The 19,480-nt window shown below is 37.2% G+C and overlaps 1 protein-coding gene across 1 annotated transcript in view; it reads left to right on the top strand.

The window, feature by feature from the left end:
• LOC104847976 (catenin delta-2) overlaps nucleotides 1–19,480 on the top strand; it is a 475,688-nt gene that overhangs the window by 442,029 nt on the left and 14,179 nt on the right. The window contains exons 4-5 of the mRNA XM_033760074.1: nucleotides 10,097–10,131; nucleotides 10,476–10,592. Of these exons, the coding sequence (XP_033615965.1) occupies nucleotides 10,097–10,131; nucleotides 10,476–10,592 (152 nt within the window). The remainder of the gene's footprint in view (nucleotides 1–10,096; nucleotides 10,132–10,475; nucleotides 10,593–19,480) is intronic.

Genomic DNA, 19,480 nt, shown 5'->3' with positions numbered 1-19,480 from the left:
GATTTTATATTTCAAAAAACTATCTTTTTAACTCAGCAAAATTCCTTTGAGAGTTGTTGTTATTGCATACATCAACAAACCATTCCTTTTCATTGCTAAGTATGTTTTCTTAGAATGGGTGTATCTGTTTGCTTAACTCCTCACTTATTGAAGAATATTTGGGTTTTTTTAGCCTTTGGGAACTGTGAATAGACCTGCTATGGTAATTTCTTCATTCATTAAACTTTCTAACAAAACCTTCAGGAAGTTTCAGGTGGCTCTCATGCTCAAAAGACTATGATAATTCTTCAGCAGGTAAAGATGTGTAAAACCATAAGAGTTCTTACGTATGTGAATATTAAATTATTTCTGTTCTAAGAAGGCATTAAAAATTGTTAAAAATCATATGCTGGAATCCAAAACAAAAGAAAAATCCATTTCTTTCTTGTAAAATAAGCAATGTAATTGCATGTTATTTCCATTACATTTCTAAGAGGGTTTAGCCTTGTATTTATAAAATCATATCTATTTTCAATTCAAGTCAAATACAGTGCCCGGGGTTTGACAAACCTGTGATGACCAACATACATAGGAAACAAGAGCAGGTGAAAGAAGAGGTGTGAGTGAGTCAGTGTGTCTTGGAAGAATGGAGTGCACAGAGACACACACAGCACACACACTCACGTCTCCTCCACCCCTCTGCCTCCCAGTTGTCCCTAAAATCTGGGATCTGCCTTAACTAAGATGATTGATCAGGGATGATTTGTGGAACAAAAATATTCTGTGCAAAAGATGTAAAAGACGGAAACTGGAGACATCTCAAGCCTTGAGCAAACACACGCATTACTACTCTCCTACCAAATATCAGTTATGAATGATCCAGCTACAGCATACAGTGAGCTCACTGCACACACTCAGGATCAGAGACTGAGAAGTTCAAGTGAATCAACATCAACTCAGCTGTCAGTGGAACCATGGGTAATACTGTTGATCTATCAATGTAAATATGTGTAATTCTGTTGTATTAGCTCACGAACAGCAGAGACTATTGAATGTTTTGGAAAGCACTTCAAAATACTGTAAGTTCCACTGGTCAATTGATGAACAATATCCGGGCCATCTAGAATTGCAACTTAACGTATTCCAATATTTTGAATCCCCACCAGCAAAGATATTATGGCACTGTGTTTTCTAACATGGATAGAAGTATTGCTTCTATTGTGGTAAATTTCTTGTGCACTACTAAAACTATTTTTAAAAAATAGTTCCTAGCCCATGCATGAGAAGTTTCCCAGGAAACAGCAGAAAAGGGTCTAACATAAGAAATTTCTGCTTTATAATACACCATTTGTTGCTGCTCCTGATACTGAATTTTATACATAATACATCTCTTGTGATATAACTACAATCAACTCCAAAACTACAGAAATAATTCAAAGAAGGGAAACTTGAATGTATCTCTTTCCCAGGGTCAGAGCCTGGCTCTTGTATAGATAGGCACACTCAAGATGACTGAGCCTTGGGGTAACTATGTGGCTGCTAGGAATAGGGTATTTATTGCGAAGGAATTAAAACACAAAGGAGTGCATATTCCTCCTCCCTTGTTTAGTTCTCACTGGCTCGCTCCCAAAAGTGAGAGTGCCATAGTGCTATGATAAACACAAGAGCCGTGTGCATCCAGGCTGCCGTGTGGGAGACGTGGAGCTGTATCAGTTGCTGGGATAATTTGTCAGTCGCCAGCGCCAACAAAATTAGCTTAAGAATATGGATTTCCTCTGCCTCCAACTAAAAATAAATTAATAATAGCAACTTGAGTCTGAGTTATTCTCTCCCATGGTTTTGAAAAGAGCAAATGGTCTTTCCCATTTTCATTATAGCGAGAAGGATGGCAATTGCCAGAAGAAGCACCCTGTGCAGCACCGATTGGAAAACTTACGGTTTTAAAGCAAATTGTCTTGCTCTGTAAATCACAGATGGCCTTTTCTCATCACTATTTCAGGGGGGGAGAAAAGATAGACAGTATAAATTCTGCAGAGCCTGTCACATGCGTGTATTTGTTGGCCCCAAGTGTAGACACTGGAATTCATATAATTGACAAGCTTTACTTCTTTCAGTTCTGCGAATCAGCTGTTCCTTTGCTGGCCTCCGTTCTTCTGCTTTTAATAGCAATGGCTCAATTTTGGTTTCTTCTTGTTGCAGTGTGAGTGCATAGTCCTTTCTATGTTCCTGACCCTGTCCTACAGTTTCATAAGCTTTCCATACTTAACCAACCAGTTACCATAAGAAAACTGAGTCTTCCAGACAGGAAGTGACTTGCCGGAAGTGGCATGGTCCTAGGTGCAGAAGTACCATAGAGTCGTGTCTTCATACAGCAATTCCCCTAGTTCTGTACACTTATTTATGATGCCCCCAGCCCATTGCACAGTTATGTCGGTCAGGTTTCCAATTCTATAGCAAAGAACTGAAGATAGTTAACACATACAGAGAAAAAGTTTATCTTGCCCACAGTTCTGGAGGTTCCAGAACACGATCAGTTGGGTTGCTTTGATCCTGTGTGGAGAAAGCACATCATGGCAGGAACATGTAGTAGAGCTGAACCTTGCACTTAATGAGTCAGGGAACAAAACAGAGAGGAGGGGCCATAGTCCCACGATGTCTACAGGGCACCCAAGTGACTTATGGACCTTCCAAGGTTCCAGCTCCTTCCACTAGAGCCACCTGAGAGCCAAGCCTTACACACAGGGGCCTCTGGGAGGACATTCAATGTCCAAACCATAGCAGAAGTCATGGAGCGCTGGTGGTGTCTCTCTTCTGTATTTCACAGCTGGAGTGAGTGCTCACCAAAAGGACACGGGGACTTTATTGTCCCAGTTCCCCAGAACTTCTTGTGACTGGCAGCCCGGTGCAGAATGCACCATGGCTAGGTATTCTAGTATCCTTTCTTCCCATTTCCCCACACCTGCTGCCATGTTGACCCTCTACGGTGGCCTGCAGTGCACTCTGAGATACATGAGGTACTCTGAGGTACATACAGTAAAGAATGTCTAAATTTTAAAAAAATAGAACAATAAAGGACACACTGTCATTAATCCCCCTCCAAGTAGCACCCCTTACCTTTAACACACGTATCCCATCATTCTTGTCGCTTTCTAAAGCTGCTCTGGAATTCTTCTTTCTAGAGTGTCCTTATATGGTGTGATTAAACAAAATGTGATGACTGCTCCTGCAGGGTGCCATTCAGTGGGAAGGCGGGTGTGTAAAAACATCATTCACCTTTTCACTGCACATGGTGCCATGCGGTATCTGGCTCTTCCTCAAAGTCAAAATGACGGTGAATGGTAAATGTTTTTAATTGAGTGAGGCTATCAAGGCAGCCAGGACAGTGCAACTAAAGACACTTTTTAACTTACACATTCTCCATATTTTTCAGTCATATATCAGAAAGTCTACACTAAGGCATAATTAATCAATTTATAATTATTGACATTGATAATTCATAATGTTTCTACTCGTGATTAATCTTAGTTTATAGACCATTTACACAATTCTATACTTCCTCCAGATGGACCAACCACTCTGAATATCTAACATACAATCACCTAAAACAAAGGACCTGTGTAGTCTGCCCAGTGTCTTTGTTGCAGAGTGCAGGAGTTGCCCACAGCTTTCTAGGCTGAAGGAATCAGAGCCAGATTCCAGACCAGGGAGTCTGGCTCCATTCTGCACACTCTGGACTGATACACACGTGGCCTGCTCATGTAGTAGCATTGTGGTTCTATTGCTGTCCTCGGTCGCCCTGTAAAAGTGTTTATCATCGCTGTAAAATTATATTTTTTGATGGAAACAAATCACAAAGAAGATATATGCTCTAAGAAAGAAACAAGCTTGCCATTTTTATAGCAGAGCTATTGCAACGTCCATTTGTGGATATTTCACAGGCAGTTATAGAAACCAAAAGGCACAAGGCTAAAGGAAGCCAGCCCCACAAAATGTTCTGCAGGAAACAGGGTTATTCACTACCCCAAACTATTGAGCACTGGACAAAGTGCGCTTATAAAAGAGCTGCAGTGGCCTCAAGCAAAGTTTTGGGTGGGGACCACTTTTCATCATTTTTACTACATACCTTACATTTCCACAGCATTTGAGGATTTGGACACAAAGGTCATTTTATTTCACAGCCATTGCCTATTCGGGTGAGCTACTACATTCAAACCTAGCTACTAAAATGATTTTAGAATATAAGGTCAGGTCATACGGATATCATCGGTGTAAGAATCTTTGTCACTGTAGGCTAACATCAAACATTCCTTTGGAAGCAATTTATTTCACAACAGTTTCCCTGGCTTATGTTTTAGGTACACTGCTTAACTTAAAATCCAACTAAGAAAACTCATACTTCTGTTGCTTTATTTTTTGTTGAAAGATATTGGGAGCGATAATGCTCCTCATGTTTGAGATCAGTGCTCTGGGCACCAAAAAAGTTGAAAAAGAAAATGTATTTGAGCAGGTTCATAAGAGACAGAGTAACAGAAGTAATGATTTGTTTTCTGCCTTTTCCTGACATTAAGGAAAGCCTCTGAACTTAGATAGATAGATAGATAGATAGATAGATAGATAGATAGATAGATAGATAGATAGATAAATTTTTTTTTGCAGCAGTGGCCTGAAGATGTATAAGACTGTCATTCTGGAAATGGCCAGGGTGAGAATCACTTCTCTAAGCACTGACAGGCAAATCTTTGTTTACACTAGTTCCCTCCACCCGGCTTCATGTCCTTGGAACTTGAAAGTTGTTAGCTGCTTATTGGAAATGTTCAAACTATTTTAAACTTGAAACATTGTAAAAGTGATTTTGTCACTTTTCTCACATGTGAAATGCAGGGGGAAAAGAAATTATCTCCCTAATTCTTAGTTTTCTCTATCCTTTGTACTTATATTTGTTCAAAACTTTTGGCATCATTCTAGTTAGAATTATGAGGGGCACTAATAATGGCAAGAATTGTATGCAGAATGGAATTCAAGTAGTTATATGAGCATTTACCTAAACATATTTCCAAATGCAAGAACTATGGGCTTTTTCTGAAATATCAAAGATACTTTCAAATTAAAGCTAACATTTTGTCCAAATAAAGGTCACTTTCTCTGTTTTCAGAAAATCATTAAAGTCAAAGGAAGTTTACTCTTTCTTCAGACTCATTTCTCCTTCACCCAGGCCATGACCATCATTAATTTGGTATCTTTTCAGAACATATGTTTATATGCATATGATATGTGTGTTTATAAGTAATATTGTAGTCAGTGTGAAATCCATGTAATTGGGATCTTGCAGAACATATCTTATGTGCAACTTGAATTGTTTTTCTCTATATCTAAGTGTGGAGAACTCCATGTAATTTGCATCTACCTAATTTATTTTAACTGCCGAGTAATATTCAGATTTACATTACCATGAATTGCCTTATGGATTTTCCAAATGTTTATCTAATTCCCTCTCCTACCTACAATGTACGAGTCATTCTTCCATCCCTTCATCACAACTTAGTACTGTTAGGCTTTCAAAGTCCTTGACAGTCTGAGGGTGCAAAGAGATATCTTGTGTTAAACTTTTATTCTTCCAATTCTTTGTTCAGTGGCCACACATTCTTGATTTTCCTGTTACACATGAGCTGTGCACAACTGTTGACCTTTTAATTTAATTTTTAAAAATCTCTATCTTACTGATTTGTAGGAGTTACATGTATGTTCTGGAAATGAATTTCTTGTAAATTATATCCATTTAGCAATGTCTTCTCTCAAAATATGTTTTCTTCTGCACTTTTAGAGTATTAGTTTTAGTCACATGAGAGTTTAATTTCCATGCATACAAATATGTGACTAGGAAGTTTAGAATGTGGAAATCAAGCTCACACTCCTGCTTCCATGACTTGCCTGAGGTAAGACCTGTGGCAACTTCCTAAGTATCTGCTCACCTCAGTTTCATTTTCCATAAAACAGGAAACTTAACTTCTCTCCAAAGTTTTGCCATGCCCAGCAGTAGGCTGTTCAGCATCCAGAAGATCTTAGGGTCCACTCAGCAATAAAAAAAATGAATAAGTATGAAAGAAAAGAAAACGTTTTGGTTATGAAGATGAACTGTAAATCCATTAGAATATTGCTTGGTACAAAGAGAGAGCCTTCAATGTGTTAGCCTTTAGAATTGTGCTTTAAATACATTTCCCTAGAATCCCTACTTAACATTTCTGATGTCTGAATATTTTTAAGGGTTAATGTTATTTTTGGGCATCTTATTATTAATCTGTGTTTTCCTAACAGTCACTAGGCACTGCAGTTCACACATGGGTATAAGTACCTATATACTGAGCTGAATAATATCTGCACTTTTTTAAAATTTGATTCGTTAGAGGTGATTTCCATTTCAAGAAACAGCATTGCAGCAATGCACACAAACTTTGCTTCCTGAAATTTAATATGCAGTGAAGTTAGACAGCTTCAAAAGTGACTCTTCAATTATATTATAGCATATTAAATTGATTACAAAACTCAAAGGCATATCACAGGTGCTTCCTAACACCTGGTATGAGAGTTCTGAGACAAAAGCATGATTCATGTTTATCATATGAATCATTTGTTTGCCTTTTTAAGAGCATCTTCCTTAGGGTAATTTTAAAGGAAGAAATCAATTGCATAAAATATGATTGTATAAATCCCCTAACAGAGAGAGTGAAGTGTGCAATTAGAGAAAGAAAATCCAAACTTGCTTTCTCTTGGGATTTCTCTTCTCTGTGATGATCAGTCATACTTTTCAACGCATTTTAACTGTCTGAAAGGAATCAGGGAAACCACTGAAATAATAAATGATTTTTGTCTGCCCAAAAGGAAGGTGCCCTGCTTTGAGAGGTTAGTTTTATATTCATTGCCAGTTGTAATAAAAATGTTTCTTCATGTTTCTGTTACATCATAAAACTGAAATATTTTTGAAAGAAACGAAAAGGAAAATAAATTTGATATAATAGCGTGATATGAAGCCATACACACAAAATCACCCATTATTGCAGAGGTGTAGACAGATCCCAAGGGATGAACTAAAGCAGAGGTTCCCCCTTCTTCACACTAGGATTTCCCAGGACATTTTCGTTCAGCTCTGTGCTGTGGAAACAGAAGTCAAGAAGCAGGAGATGCCTCATGAATGAGACTGATATGCACACACATTTCTGTCTGGTCACTGTCACGTTAGTCTACAGAACTTAGAAGCACTGCAGCTTCAGAGTGTGAATACAAACATGGTTTGTCTCTCATGGTTTAAAGAATGCGCTCTGCATTCTTTGTGGGTTGGTGGAAGTCTCCATTCCTCGTGGTTACCCAGGGACTAATATCAGCACAGAGTTAAAGAAGAGCGACAGAATAAACACCTGCCCTTCCGCTCACAGGCTTTGAGCTGCGCCAGTGTAGTTGTCCACGCGCCTGGAGGAAAGGAGAGCAGAACTTTGTTGCACCTTGGGAATGACTTCCACCGCCCCAGTTACTCATACTGCTCAGCAACTTGTGACCTAAGTGAGGTTCCCACCATAACTGGGGACTGGGAATGAGGAGTTTGAACTTTAGACAGATTGATTTAAATCTCTTCTCTGCTCTTAAGAGCTGTGTGGTCTAGCTGCCTAACAGTTTAAGTCCTGTCTACAAACGTGATCTGTGGCTGTTGTGAGATAGCAGGACCTTGGTATACAGTGAACATTTAGTAGTAAATAGCTACACTGTAAACGTGTGTAGTAATGAGAGAAATTAGCAAATCATGGAGGATTTAACATGAGATTATTCTGATTGTATCAGAAAATGTTACACCAGTTTTCTGGGGCTTCCATAGCAAATTACCACAAGTGGTTGGCTTAAAGCAATAGAAATTTATTCTCATAGTTTTAGAGGACAGAGGTTCAAACTCAGGGGGCCTGCAGGTGGCTTCAGGAAATCCTTAGCTCACGAGTACTTCAGCCCAGTCTGTCTCCATCTTTACCTGCCCTCCTTCCCCGTGTGTGTCTCCTCTTCTGTCTCTTATAAAAGCATTAGTCTTTGCAACTGGAGCCCTCTTAGATAATCCAGGATGATCTCATCAGAAAATCATTAATTACATCGGCAAAAATCATTTTTCCAAGTAAGTTACCATTAACACATTTCAGGGTTATGATCTCAACTCATCTTTCAGGGAAATAAGGCCATTGCTCAGCCCACTACAAGATGAGAGTATTCTCTGTCCCTAAATAAATCCATGGCATATACACGCTTAGAATGTTATACCATCTTGAGAATTTGTCCAGCCTTAAAATATAGAAGAATAACATTATAAACCATCTATGAATTCATAGTGGATCACTAATAGGAATGCTTTCTGGTGTTTTCCAAAGTTAGCAACACATCAGGATCATCACAGAAGATTGTTAGCCCAGCCTATCAAGTTTCCGATCTTGTAAATTTCTGGTGAGACCTAACATAAATACATAGTTAAAAATTGCTGCAGATGAATCTGACACAGTAAGCATTTGAAATTACTTGGAACCAATACGCCTACTTTCTACTTCAGCCTTTTCAATGAACAATGAGATGGATGTTTAAACACTAATATTGTGATGTTCACCTCCTTGAAATATAATGATTAGATTTGAATAGCTAGGATGAGGAAGGTTCAGTCTTACTGTTGTGATTCTTGGATTTTAAGAGGGACTGCCATATATTAAAGGCCACTTACTAAGTAAATCTGTCATGTAATTTTAAGTATTTCTATTTTAAGGGTTATTATACAGTAAGACATAATTTTACATACCTAATGCTATATCTTTCTTACACAAGAAAGAGTTTCATGGGACTCCATTTGTAAAGTTCTCATTTCCTGTGTAAATTCTTTCTATAGTTCTTATTATTGTAAAACCATCTTCCACTTTGTTAATAAGGGGTGGCTTAGGAGAAAGACACCCTATAAAAGTCACGTGTTTCTTAAGGGACTATTCTTTTATTCATTTATGTCAATCATGGCTTTTCTGAACATTGATTTATACCAGATTTTCCTTTTTCTCCTGCAAATGAATTCAGAAGCCACCTCTTAAGTACAGATTAAAGATCTAAAATCTACTTGCTGCTGAGGAACTGATGAGCTATTCATACAGGCTGCTTGATCAGAGGAAAAGATCTGATGAAATAAGTGTAGAAAACCATTCCCAAAATGGTATCTGTTAGATTTCTCCTGAAGTACTAACGTATTAAAAGGAACTATGTAGAAAGTGTCTGCATATATAAAAAACTGTTTACATATAGAAACTTTAAATCCATTCATCTCTTTTGTGTTTAATTCAACCTTCAGAATAAATCCATGCCACCTACCTGTTCCACTCTGAACAATATAATTGGCATTTCATATGTATAAACGGGGCTTCCTAGTTGATTATTTTATATGATATATTGTTAAGTGAGAATGTTGTTAACATATATTCAGTTGGTGGTGAAGTGTTATTATTTTTAAATTACATAATTTAACCCATAATGATCAATTGAAAGGAAATGGTCATAAGAAATGTCAACGTGAAAGCAAAGATTCATTTTATCTTCTTTTTAATAAGAATAGATGGGTAGGGCCGGGGATTTAGCTCAGCGGTTCGGTGGCCTGCCTTGCAAGTGCAAGGACCCAAGTTCAATCCCCGTTACCAAAAAAAAAAAAAAGAAAAAGATGGGTATTTCCTTTATTAGGCTACATTACAACATCTCTATGACACTCTTCAGACTCCTATTTTAAAATAAATAAAATTGTGTAAAATTGTATGTTGTAAGAAACAAGTGTAACCAGTTGATTTTTTTAAATGAGCCAGTTGGTATTTTTTTAATGAGATGTTCTCCTAAAACTTACTGAATAATGCCCGTATATAACATGCTAATACCTGTGAATTATACAGGTAATGATATATAACAAATGGCTTAAAATTAAGATTATATTAAAATGGAATCAGTCTTTCCAGTGAGGAATTTAAAGAAATGATGTGCAACCACCCTTACGACTCTAATGCACCTTTGTGTCTTACAATTTAGTCTTTTCTTTTGTAATCAATGCATTATACCTGTGTGTTCTCTTTTTTTACAGTTCAGCAGAAGAGCAGTTTCATTGGCAGTCACAAGGTAAAGTATAGCCTCTTAATGGTTACTTACACTTACATCCACTGTATCTGCTGATCAGTTTTCCTATGAGCTTTAGAGAAAGACATCAAATTGGATACGAAAAAAAATGACAGTGAAATTGTCATAATGTTCACCATTTGTGGGCAATTCAGTTCTCTTATTTACCTAGTGATTTTATGTTGTCCAAGAGTCTGTGAAATTATCAGACCTTGGCTTCAATCTTAGTTTTCCAGAATTACTACTGTATTTGGTCAGGATACTTCTGGTTATGAACGGCTAACCTGAAGCTTTTGTATTAACTTATCCTGTGGTTTTGCTCACCCCCTTAAAATGTTATTTTTCAGATGGTCAAAAAGATATTGAAGATGAGCTGACCACAGGCTTGGAGCTGGTGGATTCCTGCATTCGGTCACTACAGGAGTCAGGAATACTTGACCCACAGGATTATGCGACAGGTGAAAGTAAGTCAGATGGCAGCCCCACAGAAACTGCAAAGTGTGGCGTATTGTGTCGTACATTTCCTGATTTAATTGAACCACAAACCACCGTAGGCCTCAAGATGTGTCATGCTTACTTTATCCACTCTTTCTGTTTTCTGCTGCTCTCTCCCTATTGCCCCACCCTGACGTCCATTAAATTATAACATGTGTAAATACCAAATAGTTTCTCTGGTGTGAATAAACTATAACAGAAATTATAACTTCCAGTTAGCACTTGACATCTCTAGATTTTTCCAACATTTTCAGCATCTAAAGTCACACATTTATGAACACTCATATAATTATTTAATCAACAAAATACTTAACAAAATATTTTCCTTAAAGTTAAAAGTTTAAAGTATTGCTTTTCTCACATTGATCATTAATGGCACAGATCTTAAAAATCTGCAATGTTATAAAAAATACAAAAGAATTGAAAAAAATATATATATAATGAACTATTTAGTCCTTTAATACAGTAACATGCAGTAACTTCTTGTGTTTCTATTTTTAACCTTGTATGTTCCAAGCATAACACTATTAATCCAATAGAATATATAAAGATTTCCTTATCTTCACTTAATAAGGTATTTTTCAACCAGAGTGGTTGAAGTGTAGAAATAAAAGTTAGGGATTAAGATGAGCCTCTTTTTAATAGATCAGAAATTTCTATAGAATTAACACAATTCCACAAGAGGTTAAAAATTAAATCAGAATTTATAGCACCCAAAAATCTGTGGAGCATCTTAGACCTTAACTTAAATGAAATTTCCTGAAATAGACATCAATTTTGCCATGTAAAAAGAAGATGTAATTGTGAGAATAGAGTCATCTTGCAAACTATTTCATTTGCATACTAGCCCATTTTCTCCATAATATCTTAATACTACTATTCTTTGGATAATATTACTTATTATATTCAGATTTATTTAAGTTCATATACGTCCCTTCAGTAAAACTTCAAAAGATGCATGATTGGTATTATGCTAGTTCTCCAGACTTTATATTTAAAAATATAAAACTCCTTCAGAGATATTAAATATGTTTCTCTGGTAAGATAAGGTATAGTGGAAATGCAATGAAGGAATATTTGAAACAGATGTACCTAGTTTATTAGACAGTAAGGAAAGCACAGACAGAATTGTATGTCTTCCAGGGAAGAAGGTGGCAGATATCTCAGTTTTTATATAAATAATACAGTACACTTGATTATGAATTTAGGATAAGTATAAACTTTAATAAGAAGAAAATACAAAAGGAAAGAGTAGAAGAGTAAAATAAAACAGAAGCAAGACAGAAGGCTTAAGTATATTGATCTGTGGGTAAGCACATTTAATTATTTTATATAAAAATAACAATTTGAACGTGTAGTTTAAAAGATTAAAAACTTATAATATTTATAAGAAACACATTTAGTGAGATAAATGTTAAAATGAAAAGACAAGAAAAAATGCCAACAGCAAATGCAGTGAATGCAAACAGTGGAAAAGGAAAAGTGATGTGGGTGAAGTAGACTTTGAGTTAAAAACACACTAATCATGGCCACAGAAAGGAGTTAAGGGGCAAAACAATTTTAACTTATAAAGCAGCGATAAATCTAAGGAACATAAAGAGGCCAAATAACATAGACTCTGATACTCAGACAAAAATTAAGAAGTTGGTGAAAAATATTACAGTGGATATTTAAGTGCACATTTAGACAGACTACTCAATGAAAGAGCTGCAAACAGTTATAATTTAAAGATGAAAATAAAGTGTTTGTAGATGGGGAGGGGAGGAGGGGGTGAAGGGAGGGCAGAGGTAAGGGGAAAAAATGAGAATCAAGACTTGTCATGTAGAGGTACAAGATCCCAACAATGAATGTAACTGTACTGTATCCCTAAAATGTACCAATAAACTCAATTAAAGCTGAAAAAAGTAAAACAAAATTATAAAATTAAATTAATATATCAAATACATTTTTAAGTTTTATCCATTGAGAGACATTGTAAATTTTTCACATATTCAGGGAAAATTGTTCAGATATGGGAAGAAAAAGGCTATTATATAGAAAGGCTACACTCTTGGATTATAGTTCACTAGAATAGAAGAAAATAATAAGCAAAAAATATGACCTCATTAAAAACAGGAAATATAGTTCTGGATGTTTACTGAATCAAAAGGAAAGCAGAAAAAGAAAATTACATACAATTTAGAAAGCAAGAAAATTTCATCATTAGCAACTACCTTAGTAAGTTTAAGTTTTTATTTTTAAAATAAAGGAATATTATACTTGGCTTAGGGAAATCTTAGAGACAAATAAATAAAAGAAAATAGGACAGAAATGATAAAAGTAAGGAGGAGATAAAATAATAGAAAATAATAGACTAGAAAAGATAAATACTAAAAAAAATAAAACAGAGGGAATACATACATGATTTTTTTCCTGTAAGTCAAATGGTAATAACAGGCTTTCTTAGTTGAGAAGATCTGTTACATCTAAGTGAAAGGGAAATAATTTTTAGTGTTCACTTTTGTTTCCCTGCAGTGTGAATTCAGAAGTCACCTACAGGGCTGGGGATTTAGCTCTGTGGTAGAGCATTTGCCCAGCATGCTGGAGGCCCTGGATTCCATCCCCAGCATTGCAAAAGTCACCTACAAATGGTGTGTTATTATCATAGGAACGTTAAATGTTCCAGTGGGCTTTTTACAAGCATGTTTAGTAACTGCTGAATTTTTATTTTTCAGAAAGATGAGTCATTTTACATACTTATGTGCTGAATTATCTGGATTACTAGGATTTTGTTGATTATACCTTTTATAAGCTTCTGAATTATACTTTACAGACAGAGACAGGGAACAAAACAAAATGTGCAAGTAGAAAGTACCAGATGATGGAAATGCCACCCTAGAATTCTGTCCAATGGGCTTCTGAACCACAATGAGATAAGGAATAGCGTTATGTTTAAATATTTGCTTTTATTTACATTTTTCAAAATCACTTTGAGACTGAAGTCACTGAGTAAACTTTACAGAAATAGTTTGAAGATACTGAGTAGATAACTATAATTTGCAGGTTCAGGGATTCATGAAATAATCGTCTGGCTTGCTTTGTGTACGTGTATAGCTACAATCCAGATGGGAGGTAGACTGTATTCTGGAATTTAATGAAGAGAATTTCTTTAAGAGACTACCGCTGAATGGGCAAGGTGAGGGGAAGAGAGCATACGCTGAGACACTCAGGGAAAAAGAAGCCCTCTCTGTCCATGGACCTGAGGAGGAGTTGATGAATTCACACCTTCATATTCAAGCTGCATGGAGACAGCAAGGGACACCGGCTCCTAAACTTTCTCCTCAACTTTCTCCTCCTCCGCACGACTCCTGTTGACAAACTCAGTCAGAGGCGGAAGAGCGGGTCACCCGAGCCTATGGAAAGAATGGACAAGGAGTGGGTAGAAACAGAGAGGAGGGCCATCAGCTCAGCGTGCTACTCAGTGTTGCAGTGCACCGGGTATATGTTCTTGGTCCCACAAATAGATATGTAGTGGCTCTTTGACAAATTTTATCTAATCAGGGAGAGCACATCAGATTCTGCTAGTCCCTTGTGATTATTCAATCAGTGGCTTCATTAGCCAGAATAGCATGAGCTCACTAATGCTAAATTGGGCCTGGCACCCTGCCCTTGAGAACCAGTCTCTTAATCCAAACTCAAAAGGGACTGACACAACATTAAATAAATCTAAATCCAGCCTGAAAAAAAAAAAATACTGAAGTGGAAAGCAGTCTCAAGCTTTAAACACATAGTACTTAATTTGTTGTGTTTAAAGGTTTTGCTCTTTTTCCTTTTCAAGATTTGCTGAAAATAAATTCTGAATCACAAGAACCCCTTTTCCTGCATCCTATGGCAAGCAGTAACTGCTCTGCTGTTCTGACTCTGGGGTCATACAACTATGAAGTGCTATTCTAAACAGTATGTAAATCATGAGGACAACCCTTGCTACCCTGCCACTTTTTCATGACTGCAGGCTGTGTAATTTCAGTTCTAACAAATATGTGTCACTGAGCCACTAGGAGATCTGTTTCAGAAACTGCGGTTGCTTTAGTGAAACAAAACAGAACAACATAATAATACCGAGAAAAATATTTACTGACTTAAATTTGCAGCCATTAGCTTGTGACACAGCCCATCACTTGGCCTAAACTAACATGGACTGAGTAATTTATTTAATCCACGCACCATTGGAAATAAAAACTCAGAAGTAACAGTGCTTACATTGTAGCCAATAGTTAACAAAATACAGCTAATCAAATATCAAAAATAGAGTGGGAAAAATCAGCAATACAAAGGATAGCTTTGGGAAGAGTGACTTATGTGTTTTACCACCAGAGAGTTTATGTTATTTAACACTGCATTTTGAAATAGTACTTTTTATTTCTGTGTATATTAAAACATAGAATTTCTGCCGTATTATAGATAATTTCACCATCCAGTAGGAAGAAAATCTTGAGAGCTTATAAATTTTCAATATTATGGTTTTTACAAATACTGCATGTATTTTGAGTTTTGAAATCACAATGTATTTTAAGAAATCAAGAATCAATCATACAGGTTACCATTCTGAGAGGGAGAATCCAAACAGAATAATCATGTGTTGTTTGCTAGAAGTAAATAATATTGTTCACTGTGGATTTATAGACTTTGTTTTCATTCCATTACTGTGAATATACTTAATTCACAAGAAAGTTGTTGAGAGCTCAGGTTATTACCACATTATGAAATATAACTTCATATGTAATTAGGCAATAATATTAACAGCAAGAGGTGTCCTCGTGAAGGGGTTATTTTCAGTTTTCATAATTTTTGGTAAGGACAACACCAAACTAGTCTCAGTGTCTAAACTTTCATAAAAAGAATAACAATCAAAACAATCATTGGGTCAACACATACAAGTCATAGTGAGGAGAAATGGCTGCTTGTTCCCTTTATGGTGGAAACCAAGTTATCAGGTGCAGCAGGGTGGAAAGGCTTTGGAAAGGGACAGGAACCCTGGACTCCAGTTCTGTCACTCCTGCAGTAGCCAGGGACTGTGGCCTGGCCTCTGGAGGTATTTGAGTTAGGTTTCCACTCCTCCAATTGCTCCTCCCTGGTGAAATTATGTCAACATATGCTCTCAGTCCAAGCTTTAAAATCCAAACAAGGCAATCTCCTTTCCAGAAGTTTTGCACAGTGTCCTGGCCTAACATTGTTTGAGGACACACACACACACACACACACTTCAGGGAAAATTAGTGTTGGCAAAATGGAGGGATGAGCAAAATCCAGGAGAAAAATACAAGTGTCTCTCAGGGACTTACAAGATAGTGTCTCTACCTAGCTTTCAGCTAATGTTCAATTTCTTTTTCTTAGATTCCCCTTAGATATATTTTCTTCTATCAGGAAGATTTTATGAAATGTGTTATACTTTCTCCAAAGAGGTCACCAGTTTAGGGGCAAAACTAAGACTCGAACAGGTAAGAAAAGGCATAAAGTAGGAAGCACGCCTTACCCACTCCCTAAACAAGAGTGAACACTGTCAGTTTCTCATCCAGTATAGCAGTCTCACTTGTGTTATCAGGGTTTTCTTAGATCTGGCACAAAACAGAGTCTGGTGGAAAGTTCCTGGGTTTTAAATTTTCCAGACAGCATAAGTACCCAAAATGCAAATAGAAGGAGGATTTCTCAAAGTGTACTTGGGAATTCCGGAGGTCGCTGAGACTCCCATAGGGGACTCTCAAAGTCAGTCTTCTAACCACACCGAGAGACTGACTCTCCATGCTGTTTCTCACAGGAATGCCCAGTGGCATTTTGAAGAGACCACATCGTATGGTATTCCCCTATCTGGTGCCCCCTCCTCGTCAATGTAGCTATCTTCTCCCTCTCCTACCCTTTTCTTTTCAAATAAATTATCTTCCTTTATTAAAGAGAGAGAGAGACAGGGAAATGGGGAGAGACAGAGAGTGACCACACGTTGTGTGATAGCATTAGTGCTCTAACAGCTTGGGAAGGCTGTGCTGTGTGTTCTTCTCTTTAAACTTTTCCAGTAACTATATTGTGTATAGCCAATATCAATAAAAGCAGCTCTTAGGAGTCCTCAGTAACTTCCAAGAGCACAAAAGCATGATGAGACCTGAAATTTGGAAACTGCTAGAACACAGACAGACGGAAAGGCCAGGCAAGTCTCCATTTCGAAGACAAGTGACCAGAGACCTAGGTGAAATCCCCACAAGCTCTGAAGTTATCCAAAGACACATCTACCATCTGGGCCAAGGAGCAGTAATCTTTTTGTTTTCTTTTGAGACAGGGTCTCACTATGTAGTTTCTTGAACTCAGTTTGTAGCCAAGGTTGGCCTTCAACTCACGGCAATCCTCCTACCTCAGCCTCCTGAGTGCTGGGATTAAAGGTGGCTAGAATGCTTTGTAGTGTAATACTACATATCAATTGTAGTTTCGTTGTCTTTAAATTGGCCTGCATAATTTTTCTATTTTGTTCATAATTGTTGAGAGAGAGAAGCTATCCTTATTATTTATTTATGGAAAAGTTTTCCAACTGTTTGTGCTACACTGATTTTTAATGATAAGTAATCTGAAAATAAAACTATAAGGAAACAAACAGTTTGGAGCTGGAGTGAGCTATAAATATGCTATGACTATAATATGTACCGTCTTACATTTCAAACTATACTTATACATTGGACATACATATTTGCCTAATAAATGCCTTTTTACTCAGCTGTGTACAGATCCAAAGAAACAGTGAATTACTGTACAATGTGATCACTTGTAGATTTATCTATCTCAAAGTCAAAATGAAAAAATCTCACTGAGAAAGCCAATAACATTGGTTGAATCTAAATCAATTTAAAATCTGAATGGATAATTCTACATTCCGGGACCTATTAAAGTTTTAATTTTCACCTAAAGCATGATACATCGAAAGTGACTAGCTGTATAAAATAGATATTGTGGAGGTAGAGACACAGAAGTGAGATTTAAACAGCCACATCAACTCTACGCTTCCTTGCAGTGAGCCTCCCTCCTCAGTTAATTTTTGTAATGGTGGATGGGCTGAACCACTATTTTCAGGGAGCCTTTTCTGTGGAACTCTTCCAAATGCGTTTTATAAGCTACTCACAAAGCTCAGGAAAACACCACCGATAGCAGAGCACTGCCAGCTATCTCTTTTTTCTGAACAAGTTTGTAAATTGACAAGTTCTTCCTGAAGCCATCAAGAATAAACTGCTGCTGGGCCAGGGATTTAGCTCAGTGACTCTGCCACTTTCCTCACAAGCAAAGGGACCGAGTTCGATCCCCAGTAACCCCCTAAAAATAATAAATAAATAAATAAACTGCTGCTATAAATGAAGCTGATTAGTTGTGGTTTAAGCCAAGTCAGTGTTTTTGTTCTCCAAAGCTAATTTGTAGTTAGTGACAACTAACATACTCCAAACAGATTTAAATTGTTCAGTATTTTATAAATAACTTTGTCATTGATTTTAGAATATATAATAATCCTTTTGGATATCATCACCCCTGTTTTTCTCTATCCTTAAACAATTTAGTCTACAAAATATTTTCCTTTCCTCTTTATTTCATGTTGCTCTCCAACTTTGCTCTCATTTTAAATAAATCAAAGCTTCCAAACATTTCTAACTTTCCACAAAGAAAAGGTATAAGTGAATTCAGTTGCTCGTCAGCTGTATATATGTGGGAATCTTGGAGTGTTTACTTTGCATGGCTTACATAAAAACAAGTTTCTGACTCATTTGCCAGGAGTCAATTTATTCTAAGAGTAAATAGCATCCACACTTCTTGAAAAATGTAAATTTTAAGCGAGGCCATCACTGTGAGGTGTCCGGCCCTAAAACTGCTAAATTTGTGTGTCTATTATTATTCTTTAGATTTCCTGAATTAGCAGTCTCACAAAACATCCACTGGGCTCCTTGTCCCGACACTCTCCTAATCTGTTAGCTTTTTTTAATTTCAGTTCATTTTTATTAATTCTAAAACAATCCTTTGGAGTTAAATTTACAAACCTTACTCTTTAGTAAGAGTTCTTGTGGCTTTAGCTTTATTGATGACTTTGACGGCTACGCCTCTGACTTAAAGTTTCATTTGTGTACAATCAAAATTCGATCTGAGAAACTACTGAAGACCTGGAAAGATTGAACTTGTCAGCTTCTATGAAAGCCAGTATTAAAGTTGAGCGCAGGTTCCCTGTCTGCCAGATGGGAGTTCCCACCCTCTCCTCTAATTCAAGGACCGGGACTCCCACACCAAGTCCCCTGAACGCACCTCCTGCTCTTCATTCCTGGAAGAGTGCAAAAGATGACAGTTTCTGCTTTTCTCTGCCCATTTATGTAATATTTGCCATGTTCCGGGAAAGGTGTCCAACCAAAGCAAATCAGAGCCAGCAACAAATCACCTGTAAACGTGGAGAACCCGGACAGGTGCTTGCCCGAGGCAGCACTGTGGTGGCTGTGGGTTAATGGGAGAGAGAGTGAGTAGGTCCTGCGGGAAACCACCTGGCACCTGCCAGTGTAGAAAGAATCCTGCTTTCAGCAGTCCACTGACCCTGTGGAGTTATTTCACACTCTCATTTACTTCCTGTCTACTGGGCACTGAGTCCCAGGGAGTTCTTCTTAAATATGTCTCTTAGTTATGCACCTTCCTTTTCATCCCTAATTCCTTCCTCACTTCTTCAATTGCTGAAGATTTGCTTTCTCTGCTTTTCCTGCCCCGCAGTCTCTGCTGCCTTTATACATGGCATCCTGTGCCATCACCTTGCATGTCTGCAATCTCTGCTTTGCTCCTGTCACCTGTGAACTTGTTGCTGTGTAACCCTGCCCACAAG

This window comes from Fukomys damarensis, unplaced genomic scaffold, assembly GCF_012274545.1.
Source record: "Fukomys damarensis isolate Sample0158 unplaced genomic scaffold, DMR_v1.0_HiC HiC_scaffold_1, whole genome shotgun sequence".
In the NCBI taxonomy this organism is placed as follows: domain Eukaryota; kingdom Metazoa; phylum Chordata; class Mammalia; order Rodentia; family Bathyergidae; genus Fukomys; species Fukomys damarensis.
This window is presented reverse-complemented; position numbering and strand designations above follow the sequence as displayed.